This window comes from Phocoena sinus, chromosome 2 (genome assembly GCF_008692025.1).
Source record: "Phocoena sinus isolate mPhoSin1 chromosome 2, mPhoSin1.pri, whole genome shotgun sequence".
NCBI classification, from domain to species: Eukaryota; Metazoa; Chordata; class Mammalia; order Artiodactyla; family Phocoenidae; genus Phocoena; species Phocoena sinus.
In genome coordinates, this window is record NC_045764.1 from 85,706,666 (window position 1) to 85,719,271 (window position 12,606).

General features: G+C 47.5%; 1 protein-coding gene across 2 annotated transcripts in view; it reads left to right on the plus strand.

Moving 5' to 3' along the window:
* Positions 1–6,997: 6,997 nt before the first annotated feature.
* SHC4 (SHC adaptor protein 4) overlaps positions 6,998–12,606 on the plus strand; it is a 131,252-nt gene continuing 125,643 nt past the window's right edge. Inside the window, exon 1 of one of the 2 annotated variants that reach the window (XM_032624093.1) lies at positions 6,998–8,484. In XM_032624093.1, coding sequence (XP_032479984.1) covers positions 7,900–8,484 — 585 coding nt within the window. In that variant the 5' untranslated portion in view covers positions 6,998–7,899. The remainder of the gene's footprint in view (positions 8,485–12,606) is intronic. The other variant, XM_032624094.1, reaches the window with a different exon arrangement.

Consider the following 12,606-nt stretch of genomic DNA (forward strand, 5'->3'; position numbering starts at 1 on the left):
AAGCATCGAGAGTTTTGTTTATTTGTTTTTTGTTTTTGCTCATTTGGGTTGTTAGAATTCAGTTCTTTGCAGCTGTAAGTCTAATACCCCTGTTTCTTTGTTGGTTGTCAACTGAGGGCCCTTCCTAGCTTCCTTGACTCATGGTCAGCCTTCTCCTTCTTAAAAGCCAATAACGGCAGGTTGAGTCCTTCTCAGGTTTCAAATCTCTCCTCCTTTTTCTGTCTTAAATCTCCCAGCTCTTTCCACAGCTGGGAAGGGTTCTTTGCTTTGAAAGTGTCATGTGATTAGATTGGGCCCACCCAGATAATTCCCCCATCTCAAGATCTGTAATCTTAATCACATTCTGTGATATTGTGATTTATAGTAAGAAATATATATTTGGTCTAAAACCTATAAAATTTCCCAAGTGATGAGAGCATCAAAGTTGTCTCTTGTCGGGCTTCCCTGGTGGCGCAGTGGTTGGGAGTCTGCCTGCCGATGCAGGGGACGCGGGTTCGTGCCCCGGTCTGGGAAGATCCCACGTGCCGCGGAGCGGCTGGGCCCGTGAGCCATGGCCACTGAGCCTGCGCGTCCGGAGCCTGTGCTCCGCAGTGGGAGAGGCCACAGCAGTGAGAGGCCCGCGTACCGCAAAAAAAAAAAAAAAAAAAAGTTGTCTCTTGTCATATTGACGAAGTAAGTTTTGGAAAGCACGTAAGAATGGGAGCTGGTTGCCAAGGGAGCCGAGCATGTCATTAGAGGGTTGGAAGTTTTAGTTCTAGCCCTCAGCCTCTGGGGAGGGGAGAGGGCTGGTGGTTGAATAGACTGCCAGTGGCCAGCAATTTAATCAATCATGCCTATGTAATGAAGCCTCCATAAGAACCCAAAAGTATGGTGTTCTGAGAGCTTCCAGATTGGTGAACACCTGGAGATTTAGAGAGCGTTGTACACTCAGAGAGAGCACGGAAGCTCCATGCCCTTTCCGCACACCTTGCCCTATGCATCTCTTTGAGCTGGCTGTTCCTGAGCTATATCCTTTCATAATAAACCAGTTATCTAATAAATAAAATGTTTCTCTGAGTTATGTGAGCTGCTCTAGCAAATTCATGGAACCCAAGGAGGGGGTTGTTGAGACCTCCAATCTATAGCCTGTCAGTCAGAAGCACAAGTAACAACCTGGGCTTGGGATTGGCATCTGAAGTGGAGGGCAGTCTTGTGGAACTGAGCCCGTAACATGTGCAATCTGATGTTATCTCTGGATAGAAAGTGCCAGAACTGAGTTGAATTGTAGGACACCTAGTGGTGTGGGGGAAACACCCCCCCCCCCGCACACATTGGAATCTGGTGATTAGACCACCTTTTACATTTGCAAAGTTTCTTTTACCATGTTTCTGATATTAGGACATGGATGTCTTTGGGAGTCTTTAGTCTGCCTACCATACTGTCAGCACCCATATCTGAACCCAGGTTAGTCTGACTATGTTTGGACTTTTTTCACCAGACTCCATAGTTATTTCCTAATTGCCCAGAGGCTCTGCTCATGTTGTACCCCTGTTCTTGCCACTGTGTTTGTATCAGATGATAATGCTTTGGGCCATAAGTAACAGGTACCAGATAACCAAGAGCTGCTTGAGCTGCTTAAAGCAGTAAAGGTTTATTTTTCTCATATAACAATGTATCTAGGGATGATTTCTGGTCTTGTTGCAGTGATTCAAGGATTTCAAGACCATTGGCTTGATAACTTGGTTGGTCTTTCTTTCATGATTGCAGTATGACTGCCACAGCTCCAGATGGCACATCCACATTCAGGATAGGAAGACGAGGGAAAAGGGAGGGGAGGCTCCAGTTTTCTCTGCCCCTTTTGTCAGGAAAGGAGGTGTTTTCTCAGAAGCCCCCGTGAAACTTTCATTACATCTCATAGACCAGAACTGTGTCACATGCCCTGACACCCTGCAGTTGCAAGGAAGCCTGAGAAAGTGGGTATTCAGCTTTTCCCGGTAGAGGTGGGCAAAGGAAAAGAGGATTGGAAATGAAGTTTGGATTAGCCAACTCATAATGCCAGAGTTTCAATGGGTCCAGGACCCTGTCTTTGCCTTCTTCTCTTGCCAATCCACAGTTAGAGTTGGAATCCTGCTCCTGGGTCAGACACCTCGTGATGACTGTGCTCTGACCACCTGTCCAACACCCACACACTCTTTGTAAGATATCCCTAACCCCAGTTAACCACTTAGAATGCCATCTGCAGGGATCTGGATGCACTTCCTGTCACTGTCTGCTGCTGGCCCTGGAAGCACCTGGCCACCTTTCAGAGGCCTAGAGACTCCACCAGTCCCTTTGGCTATGTACAAATAAGCTTCTGTTCTGACAGCACCTGTCTTGAAATGGGTCATTTTAAAGCTGTGTGTGTGTGTGTGTGTGTGTGTGTGTGTGTGTGTGTGTGCAACGTGGTGCATGTGCGTACAGAAATAAGGGGAAATAGGCCACGTTGACCAAAGACGTTTGTTTTCTATGCTAGTTTTAAATTCTATTTAGGTAGAAGTTCTTCTGAAAATATTACTATGGCAGAGATACTATTTTCTATCACAATATCCATTCTCCTCTCCTTCCTCAGTAACAGACTATGATTTTATGTGCAGCAGCCATGCACCCAGACAAGAGACTTCTTCATTCTCAGATAAACAAGACTTCATTTTCTCTTACTTCATTTTATCTAGTTGCAGCCATGTGACTAAACTCTGGCTAATGTGATGTAAGTGGAACATTGTGTTGGGCTTCTAGGAGGTTTCTTTAAAGAGAGTGGGCATGTCCTTCTTTGTCCTTTCATCCATTTTGCTGCCTGGAGTGGAGATGAAATAGCTGGAGCTCTATCTGCCATTTTGGACTATGAGGAAAAGAGATATACTTTAAGGTTGGCCAAGAGCTGACACTCTCCTTGGACTTCCCACCTCCAGGGAAATAAATTTTTTTGTTCAAGCCACTCTTCTTTAGAATTTTTGTGTTATTTTCAACTGAACCTGACCCTAAGTAACTCATCTGTTTTTCGTCTGCATGATGTCTAACTCTACATAGCACTTTCAGGTACATTATCTCATTTTCAACAGATGGGAAAATATCCATTTTCCTGTGCTGTTTCTAGCTGGCCCTGGTTCCATGAGAGCCAATGAGGGCCAACAGCAACCATCAGAGAGCTATTTACCTACCAAAGTTGAAGACTGTGGTAAAACTGGAAACATTTGGCTCAGGAGGCAAAAAGAAGATGTTGCTTTCAGAGTTAATGACAACTCTGGGGAAAACTCTGCCTCCGTTTTTCAAAGCTAGGCCGTGACTCTCGGAGACTCAACCCTTGTTCACTATCTCACTACCCCATGTTTAAAAGGGTATTGGTCTGGGGCTTCCCTGGTGGTTAAGAATCTACCTGCCAATGCAGGGCACACGGGTTCGAGCCCTGGTCCAGGAAGATCCCACATGCCACGGAGCAACTAAGCCCGTGCACCACAACAACTGAGCCCTCATGCTGCAACTACTGAAGCCTGCATGCCTAGAGCCTGTGCTCCACAACAAGAGAAGCCACCACAACGAGAAGCCATTGCAATGAGAAGCCCGCGCACCGCAACAAAGAGTAGCCCCCACTTGCTGCAACTAGAGAAAGCCTGTGCGCAGTAATGAAGACCCAAGGCAGCCAAAAATAAACTTTTTTTAAAAAGGGTATTTGGTCTCTGCCAAGAGCTTTTTATGAATATTGTCTTGTGGAAAATTTCTTTCCTGAAACAGAGCTTCAGCAGTGTTTCCACTCCTCACTGATAGGCTGTTGGACTCATCCTCAGTGGAAATTCTTCAGGAGTAGGTATTGCCCAGTGACTGTTCTTCAGGAGTGGGTCTGCTTTGTGATGGACATGGTATCAGTGGCTGGAGTAGGAGTCCTAGCCTCTGGTGCCACCTGCTCAGCTTTGTTCCAAAGTAGCAATCGGTCCACCATCTCCCAGAGTTATTTTTGTCTTGTTCTATCTCCACCCCCCTATACTCTCTAGCACACCCTTCCTCCACCCCAAATCCCACACTGGGTTCTCTTCCAAAGCTGGGCAGGCATCTTTGCCCAGGTCCTCTTCTCCTCCACTCCTCTAAGAAATCCTAGCAGGACCTGGCTAATTCTATCATGGCCCAGCCTGACCCAGCACTTCCTTGAAACTGCCTGTTCCACCCAAGTAGCCCAGCCAGGGCAGGCTGTCCCTTAAACTGACACTTTGATTCACAACAGGCTCCCTTGGAGGGGGGGCAGTGTGTCTCAAAGCAGAGGAGGCATACACAGTGGTCTAAGCAGAACCCTGCTTTCCAAGGGCAGTGATGAGAGGGGTTAATGTACTCTGATGGTTTAATGACAATAATGGTTTTTCTTATGTATTATCCCTATTTTTATTCCTAACAGTCCTGTGAGGTATTTCAGGCAAATTTTCTAGGTATGATCTCCAAAGAGGAGAGGGGAGCCAAAGCTGACATGTAGTGAGCACCAAGTATGAGTAGCTAGGTTCTTATGCACACTGGCTGTCACCCTTCCCAGCAGGGAAGGGTGCGTGCCCGAAGTGAGCCAGCACTCAGTTCTGCACGAGACCCACCATGGGGCTCGCACAAGCCAGTAAACTGGAGTGGCTTACTGTAAACTCGGAACCTTGACTGTGTCTCCTGTAGTGTGGAGATGACAGGCCTGGGATCTAGACTTGAGCTCTCTGGTGTCCTGGGCGGCAGCGGAGTCCAGTGGCTACCAGCACAGGCTCTGCAGCCAGGCGGAGCTGCTGGAGGGATCCTGGCCTCATGTTCAACAGTCAGGGGACCTTGCCCAAGTCACTGACCTTGCTCTGAGCCTATATTCCACATCGGTAAGGCGGTGATGAAAATTGTGCCGGCCTCCGACATCTGTTATAATGATTGAATGTGAGTGCAGGTAAGCTGTCTTTTGTTCCATCATTAGTAGCTCTTGTTAATATTATTTTCATCATTACTAACTGAAGAGGACGTTCTGACATCCTGGGAGAAAGGAAGCCATCGGCCTTGCCCACCCACCCACCCACCTGGAATGGAGATCTTACTCAGTTAAGGAGCCTGCTCTGGGGCTGTTGGGGTAGTTTTTCAGCTTCCGTCTTTGGGCTGAGAGCTGCCCAGCCGGCCTGGCTGGGCCTCTGAGGCTGTTCCCCACTCCCCAGTTGCAGATCTGGTTTCTCTCACCCTCATAAAAGGCCCCGGCAGAGATGCCTACCAGAGCCAAGATCTCCAGGGTCCCTAGGGACAGAGAAGCAGCCCACGGTGGCCATGGCTGCTTTCTTATCTTACCTGGTCCCACTTGGTTCCCCTCCCTCTCCTCCCCAGCCCTTCTAGGATTCATTCCTCCTGAGGGACGGGGGCTGGTCTGAGCCCCTGGAGTGTGGCCGGCACAGTGCCTGCCTGGGTGAGCAGGCCCCCTGGGCACCCCGTCCTCCAGGCATGAAGACCTCAGCCAGGACTCACACAAGCCGGGCGGGCTCCTGTTTATCCTTCCTTCTCCAGGCCCACACGAGTGTTAGGAAATTGTTTCTCTGAACAGTGTTGGCTTTCTCAGCTTCTCCTACTTTGTGCTAATTTTTCTTTTTAGCTGCCTTGGATGGTGTAGGCTCTACTCTGTAGGGGGTAAGAGTGCCAGCTTCAGGGGCAGGCAGCCCAAGTTCCAATGGCCTTTCTTTACACTGCCAGTCATGTGCTTGGTGAGGCATGCCCCATGTCTGGGGCATGGTGCCAAGTGCCTTACAGGGATTAGGATTATCTCAGGAGCCCTTCTAACATCTCCACTAGGTGGCTGCTCCTAACAGGTGAGGGCATTCAGGCACAGAGAGGTAAACTAGCTTTCTCAAGACACCAAGGAAGGGACCCTTGTGAGAGAAGGAGAGAGGTGGGGAGGAAAGAAAATGAGGAAGGTTACTTCACAGTCCTGCCCAGAGCCTGTCTCCTCAGCCCCAGGGATGTGGAGTCCAGCTGGCTTAGCCACTCTTCAGTTTTGCCAGGAGGAGGTGTGAGGGCAGAGAGGGAAGGTCAGTGAGCATTGACGGGAAGATTTATGAAGATGCAAAAAAAGGCCTTCCCAGGGAAAAACCATCCTAACAGTTTTGGTAGGTGGGATGTGAAAAGGTGCAGAATTTCTGTGGGGGAGGAGGAAGCCAGCAAGGATGCCTTTTCAGCTGCTTACAAGTAACCATTTAATTCAGAACCTGTGTTTGGATCTCAAGGGAACTCAGGCCACCAAAGTCATAAAAACACATGAGCCTAATGCAGCCTTGTGGGCAATAAGACAGTGAAGGCGGCATCCCTGATTCCCGTGGCTGCCGGTTTGTTTTGATTTTTGGATTAATGTTCAGTTTCAGATGCAAGAGCCTTGGCCCACCAAGAAATGTAACCTTCAGCCGAGATTTTCTTGTCTCTTCTGATATGTGATTTCACATCCTCTCAGTGCTTCAGCAGTTTCCTCTTCTCCGTTCCTAAAAGAACCTGCATTTCCCTTTCTCAGCTCCCTTCCTGGCTTCCTGTGTGCTAAGCCTCTTGCAGTTGTCATCATGTCTTCAGAATGCATTTGATAGGTACAGGAAGTTGCACCAGACGGGAGATGGAACCAGCAATCAATAAAAAAAGAACTATGTTTCTAAGAAAAATGCATCATGTCTTCCCCCAGGAGTTGTGTACCATATGTCCTAATATCCGTGGAACAATGGGTCTAATTTTTAGCTCTTCTGCTTGGCTTTCCCGGTCATCTCAACAAAAAAGAAAATGGACCTTTTAACCTGCTGCCCAGCTTGCAGATGATTTACACTAAAGATTGCCTTTCCCTTTAACCCTTTCCTCAGATATCAGAAAATAAAATCTCTCCTTTCTCTCCCTCCAGCTTTATTTCTCCTGGCTACTAGTTTAGTATATTTATGGTGCATGAGTCATCAAGCTGCCGCCTGATTGGATAAAAACCAAGCACCCCTGAGACCATCAGTCAATTACAGCTATTCTCAGCTTCATTCACTGATTTATTAGCTTGCACACACAGAGAGAAATTCATTCAGCAAAGTTCATTCATAAAAATTTCAACACTCTGCCTATCATCCTGCACATCTCAGCCTTCTGTTGCAGATAGACTCCTGAAAGAAGCTCTGAGGGGAGTCGGGGAGGGAGGGAAGCTCGGAGCCAGGGTGGGCAGGCTGGGAGGGGATCTGAAGAACACGGAGGGATCACAAGTCCCTGAAATAATGCGGAGCAGCGCCTGTCACTAGCACTCCTGGCTTGTGGCCCAGAAGGGATGCATGACAAGATCTTCCAAGAGAGGGCAGCCATCAGAAGAAACGAACCCAGGCACAAGGGCCTTTGGCCCACATATACATTTTCTTTGCTCCTTTTTTAAAAAAAGGGCAATCACTGGAACAAGTAAAGGGTTAATGAGCCAGACATTGCCCCGCCCTGTGGGAACCGGAGGGAGCAGGTTTGAAAGTTCCTGTGTGCAGAAGGGGAGGCTGGGGGGTAGGGGGCGTTAAATATTTCTGCAAGGCTCCCGCACCGCCAGCGATGCGGCGGGACCGGCTGGCCGGGCGCGCGGCCCCGTTCCGTGCCTAAGAGTTGGCCGTGAGCGGTTGCCGCCACAGCCGCGAGCCTGGGTCCAGGCTTTCCCAGCAAGGGATCCGACGCGAGAACACCGGGTGCCGCCGCTGGGCCAGGGAGGGACTGAAATCAGCTGGGAAGGCGTTTTCCCCTGGGCTGTTACCCTCGAGGACCCGGAGCCGAAGCGGGCGAGGGCGAGAACGGAGTTGGAGAGGTGGCAGCCGCCAAGTTGCACGGGGCGTTGAGGCATTTGCTTTCCGCACTGTTTATCTAGCAGACGACGAGGCGATTTATGCAACAGTATCCTGTTTCAGCACTGCCAAGGCTATGCGAGAACGCGGTCCGGACAGCCTGGCAGGACTCGTGCTGTATGTAGGACTCTTCAGGCACCCCGGGATGCTGCACAGGGCCAAGTATAGCCGCTTTCGGAACGAGTCGATCACGTCCTTGGACGAAGGCAGCCCCGGAGGCTCGGGGGGGAACAAGGGCTCGCCGCAGCCTCCCTACCCCGCCCTGGCACCTCACGTGCCGGCTGAAGATGCCACCTTGGCGTCCCAGGAGAGCCCCACCCCACTGTGCACCTTGATCCCTCGCATGGCCAGCGTAAAGCTGGCCAACCCAGCCACCTTGCTGAGTCTGAAAAACTTTTGCTTGGGTACCAAAGAGGTACCTCGACTCAAGCTCCAGGAAAGCCAAGACCCGGCTCCCAGCAGCCCGGCTTCCCCTGAAACCAGTCTGAATAGGGCCATGCCAGCACCTCCGCCTCAGCGGGACGCCCTGGGGCACAGGGCGACCTCTTTAACTCCTGATGCCTGCCCCCTTCCCGGCCCTGGGGAGCCAACCCCCGGGAGCAGGCAGGACAAGCACTTTCTGCGGCACCTGTTGGGGATGGGCATGAACTACTATGTGAGGGTAAGTCCCATTTTCCTGTCTGCACCCCTTCTACAAGGGGCACCTTCTCTGCTTTCTGAAAGGGGCTGCACATCACCTGGCCGGGTTCTAGGTTTGGATAAGACATTGTGTGGCTGGAGGGAGGGGAGGAGGGAGGCTGAGCTTACAGGTTTCCTTACAGATATCTGGCTTGTATTGGAGTCACACAACTTTTGGCTCAGGGGCATGAACTGGTGCTAGCTCATAGGTAGTTGCCAGGTGTAGGGGCAACTTCTCATAGAGACAGCTGAGATGTCCCTACTGGACTGATCATTCTGGCCAAGAAAACTCAAGAATTTCAAATCTAATTAGTGATTGAGACCCCATAACTTTTACTGGCCACTGTGCTTCAGTAGAGATTTTTGTGCTAGAGGAATACATGGTGTGTAAGGGACTTGTATTATTTCTGAAAATCTAATTCAGCATTTAACAAACACTTCTCAGAACATGGCCTTGTGCTAGGAGCTAGTCTTAGGTCTTCGGTGCACATTTTTTGTCTTTATTGCCTACGCAGTGCCCACTGGTCCTTGCCCATGAGCTATGTGCAAAATCAAGGTCTTTACTGGCCTTGCATCTGCCCTTTTCCATTCCAGATCTGGGTAAACGAAGAATAGAAGATTTGGCCTCTGCCCTTCTAGAGCTCACATTTCAATCGGGGAGACCAACAAATGCATGTGAAATAATAAGAGGACAATATTTAACAATAGATATCTGGTGTGAGAATGCTGAGGGAATTCAGAAAAAGGGAGAGGTTGTTGTGGTCTGGGGTTCATTCATATGGGAAACCTTCAGGAGAAGGTGCATCTTGGAAGAGCCATCAGATTTTTATTGGCAGAAAAGGGGAGACTCCTGGCAGGGCAAGAATATGAGCAAAGCCCAAATGGCAGGTATCACTGTGGTGGCTGCAGGGGAGCATCACACTGGGCGTAACTGGAGAAGAGAGGGGATGCTGGAGGGCAGTGGGTGATAGAGAATATGGCTGGCACATAGTTGATGCTCAAACAAATTTGAGTCAGATAAAGACATACAGATCTCGGGTAGCTTGGGGAGGAGGGAGCAGCTGACCAAAGCTCTTAATGCTGTACGGGGAGTTTGTAAACACTCTGATTCATAAACAGAAACCATCATAGGTTTGTAGGCCAACTATAACTTGATGGAAGTGGTTTCAAAAAGATCAGTCTGTGCATTTATTTTAGATGGACTGAAGCAGGGAAAAATTAGAGATGTGGAGGCCGATAAGAAAGATGCTCTGGGAGTTTAGGCACCAGGGGATGGGAACATGGATTAATGTGAAGATGAGAGAAAGGAGACGAATGTAAGAGCCTCTGTGAGAAGCCTCAACAGTCTTGGGTGACAGATCATAATACACATAACAGAATGGTGAACATTTATTAAGCAGTGGGTAGATTGCTGAGTGTGTTGTTGCTATTTATAGAGGTTGTGGATGATTATTGATAAAGGAGTTGTGAGGAATGAAAAATAACTTCAAATGTAAGCCTCAGAATGGGATTGGTGATGTCAGTGATAGAAACAGAATGAGTTGGGAAGGGGGTCATGCTGAGTTTGCTTTCGACATGTTATGTTTAAAGGGATGATATCTAAGTGGTACTCATTTGTAGGTAGCAATCGTATAAGACTAGCATTCAGGTGAGAAGTCTGATCTGAAAGTAGACATTTAAGAGATAGCCCAATAACTGTATCACACACAGGCAGTTAAGATCTCAAAGAAGGCCAAATAATGAACACTGGAAGGGTTCCAGTGAGAGCAGGCTAGGGCAGCCTAGGCGAATTGATAACAAAAATCTCCAAGGAAGATACATTTATGGGACACTCAGCTCTTACCCTCCCTCACAGTGACACAGCTCAAAATGGAAATAGTTACATGTATCTACTAAAAGTGCGTGGGCAATTCTCATTGGTCAAGCTTAAGCATCTGCCAGGCTCTAATGGAAAAATGTGACTCTCCAAACCCATCCTTGGCACCTGCCTTCCCATCACCTAGACATCCTCTGCCGTCTGCCTTGCCTTTCCTTCCCTCTTGTACTTCCTTCCACCTCCCCACACCCACACACCTGTACAATTTTAAATGTGAAAGAATTGCTGTGTGATCTCCATTTTCCTTAGGGAGTGTCGCCACTGGCATTTTAGATTTTTAACGAGGATTCTGACTGCCTTTTCCTGGCAATGATGACCGACCCCAGGAAAAGTGCTGACCCCATGATCCATGTGAATCATACTAGGCTGCCAATAGACGGTGACGTGACACCAGTCAACACCTCTTTTAGGAAGTCAAAATACATGGAAAAGCCTACTGTATTAATCTTTATAAAACCCTACTTTGAAAGATGGAAGGAACTCAGAAGTTATCAAGTTCAATGCCTCTATGGGGAAACTGAAGTCCAGATAAGTGAATTCTTTTTTTTTTTTTTTGCGGTACGTGGGCCTCTCACTGTTGCGGCCTCTCCTGTTGCGGAGCACAGGCTCCGGACGCGCAGGCCCAGCGGCCATGGCTCATGGGCCTAGCCGCTCCACGACATGTGGGATCTTCCCAAACGGGGGCACGAACCCGCGTCCCCTGCATCGGCAGGCGGACTCTCAACCACTGCACCACCAGGGAAGCCCGAGAAAAGTGAAATTTTTTAAGGCCACACAGGTGAGTCAAAAAGAGAGTTAGCACTAGAACCCAATTGCCCCGTGTGCCAGTCTTTGCTCTTTTCACCACAGTTTTTCATCCTGGTTGAGATCCTTCTCAGAACTCCTTTAGGTGTGATGTGAACCAATTTTAAAAGACAAAATGCCAACCTATTAATTTACAGTGAAAAATATTGTGCCAAGTAAACCAAAATTGTGATCCCATCTGTAGGAAAATGCACACAGAAAGATTTAAATCAAAGGTTTCTTGGTGATGATGGAATCAGAGCAGAGAAGCAAGAGAGACATTCTTTTTAAAAAAATTTATTTTATAAAGGTAACACTTGTTTATAACATTATATGTTTCATGTGTACAACATTATATTTCTACTTCTGTATACACTACAGGGTGCTCACCACCAAAAGTTTAGTTTCCATCCATCACCATACAGTTGACTCCTTTACCCATTTTGCCGCCTGCCCCTCCCCCTCTGATACCTGTACTCTGTTCTCTGTATCTACTTGTTTTGCTTTGCTTATTTTTGTTTGTTTGTTTTTTTATATGCCACATATGAATGAAATCATATGGTATTTGCCTTCTCTTATTATTTCACTTAGCATAATACTCTTAAGGTCCATCCACATTGTTGCAAATGGCAAGATTTCATTCTTTTTTATGGCTAATATTCCAGTGTGTGTGTGTGTGTCTGTGTGTGTATATGTGTGTATATATATATATATATATATATATATATATATATATGCCACATCTTCTTTAACCACTCATCCATTGATGGGCACTGAGGTTGCTTCCATACCTTGGCTAATATAAACAATGCTGTGATGAACATCGTGGTGCATATATCTTTTTGAGTTAGTGTTTTGAATTCTTTGGATAAATACCCAGAAGTGACGTTTCTAGATTGTATAGTAGTTCTATTTTTAAATTTTTTAGGAACCTCCATACTGTTCTCCATAGTGGCTGTACCAATTTACATTCCCACCAACATTGTTTGGGGGTTCCCTTTTCTCCACACCCTCTCCAGCATTTATTGTTTGTAGATTTTTTGATGATGGCCCTTCTGACTGGTATGAGGTGATAGAGATATTCTCGATGGCTAGTGGACATAGGGGCAACTCTTTTAGGCAAAAGGCAGCCACATATTCTACTCTCTTACCCACATCATGTGACTGCTCCTCTCTTTGCCCAAATTTATTTTATTCATTCTTTCATCTATTGAGAAAATATGTACTGTGAACCAATTATGTGACAGGAACTGTTCCAGGCCTTGGGCATACATCAGTGAATTAAGAGACCAGGTCTGAGCCCTCATGGAACTTACATTCCAGTGAGGGAAGTTGAGCCATGATTGAATAAAAAAGCAAATATAATATGTCACATGTAATAAGTGCTAGGGAGCAATAAGGCAGCTATTGGGTAGAGATGGAGGATACTGTATTCTTTCTGGGTAA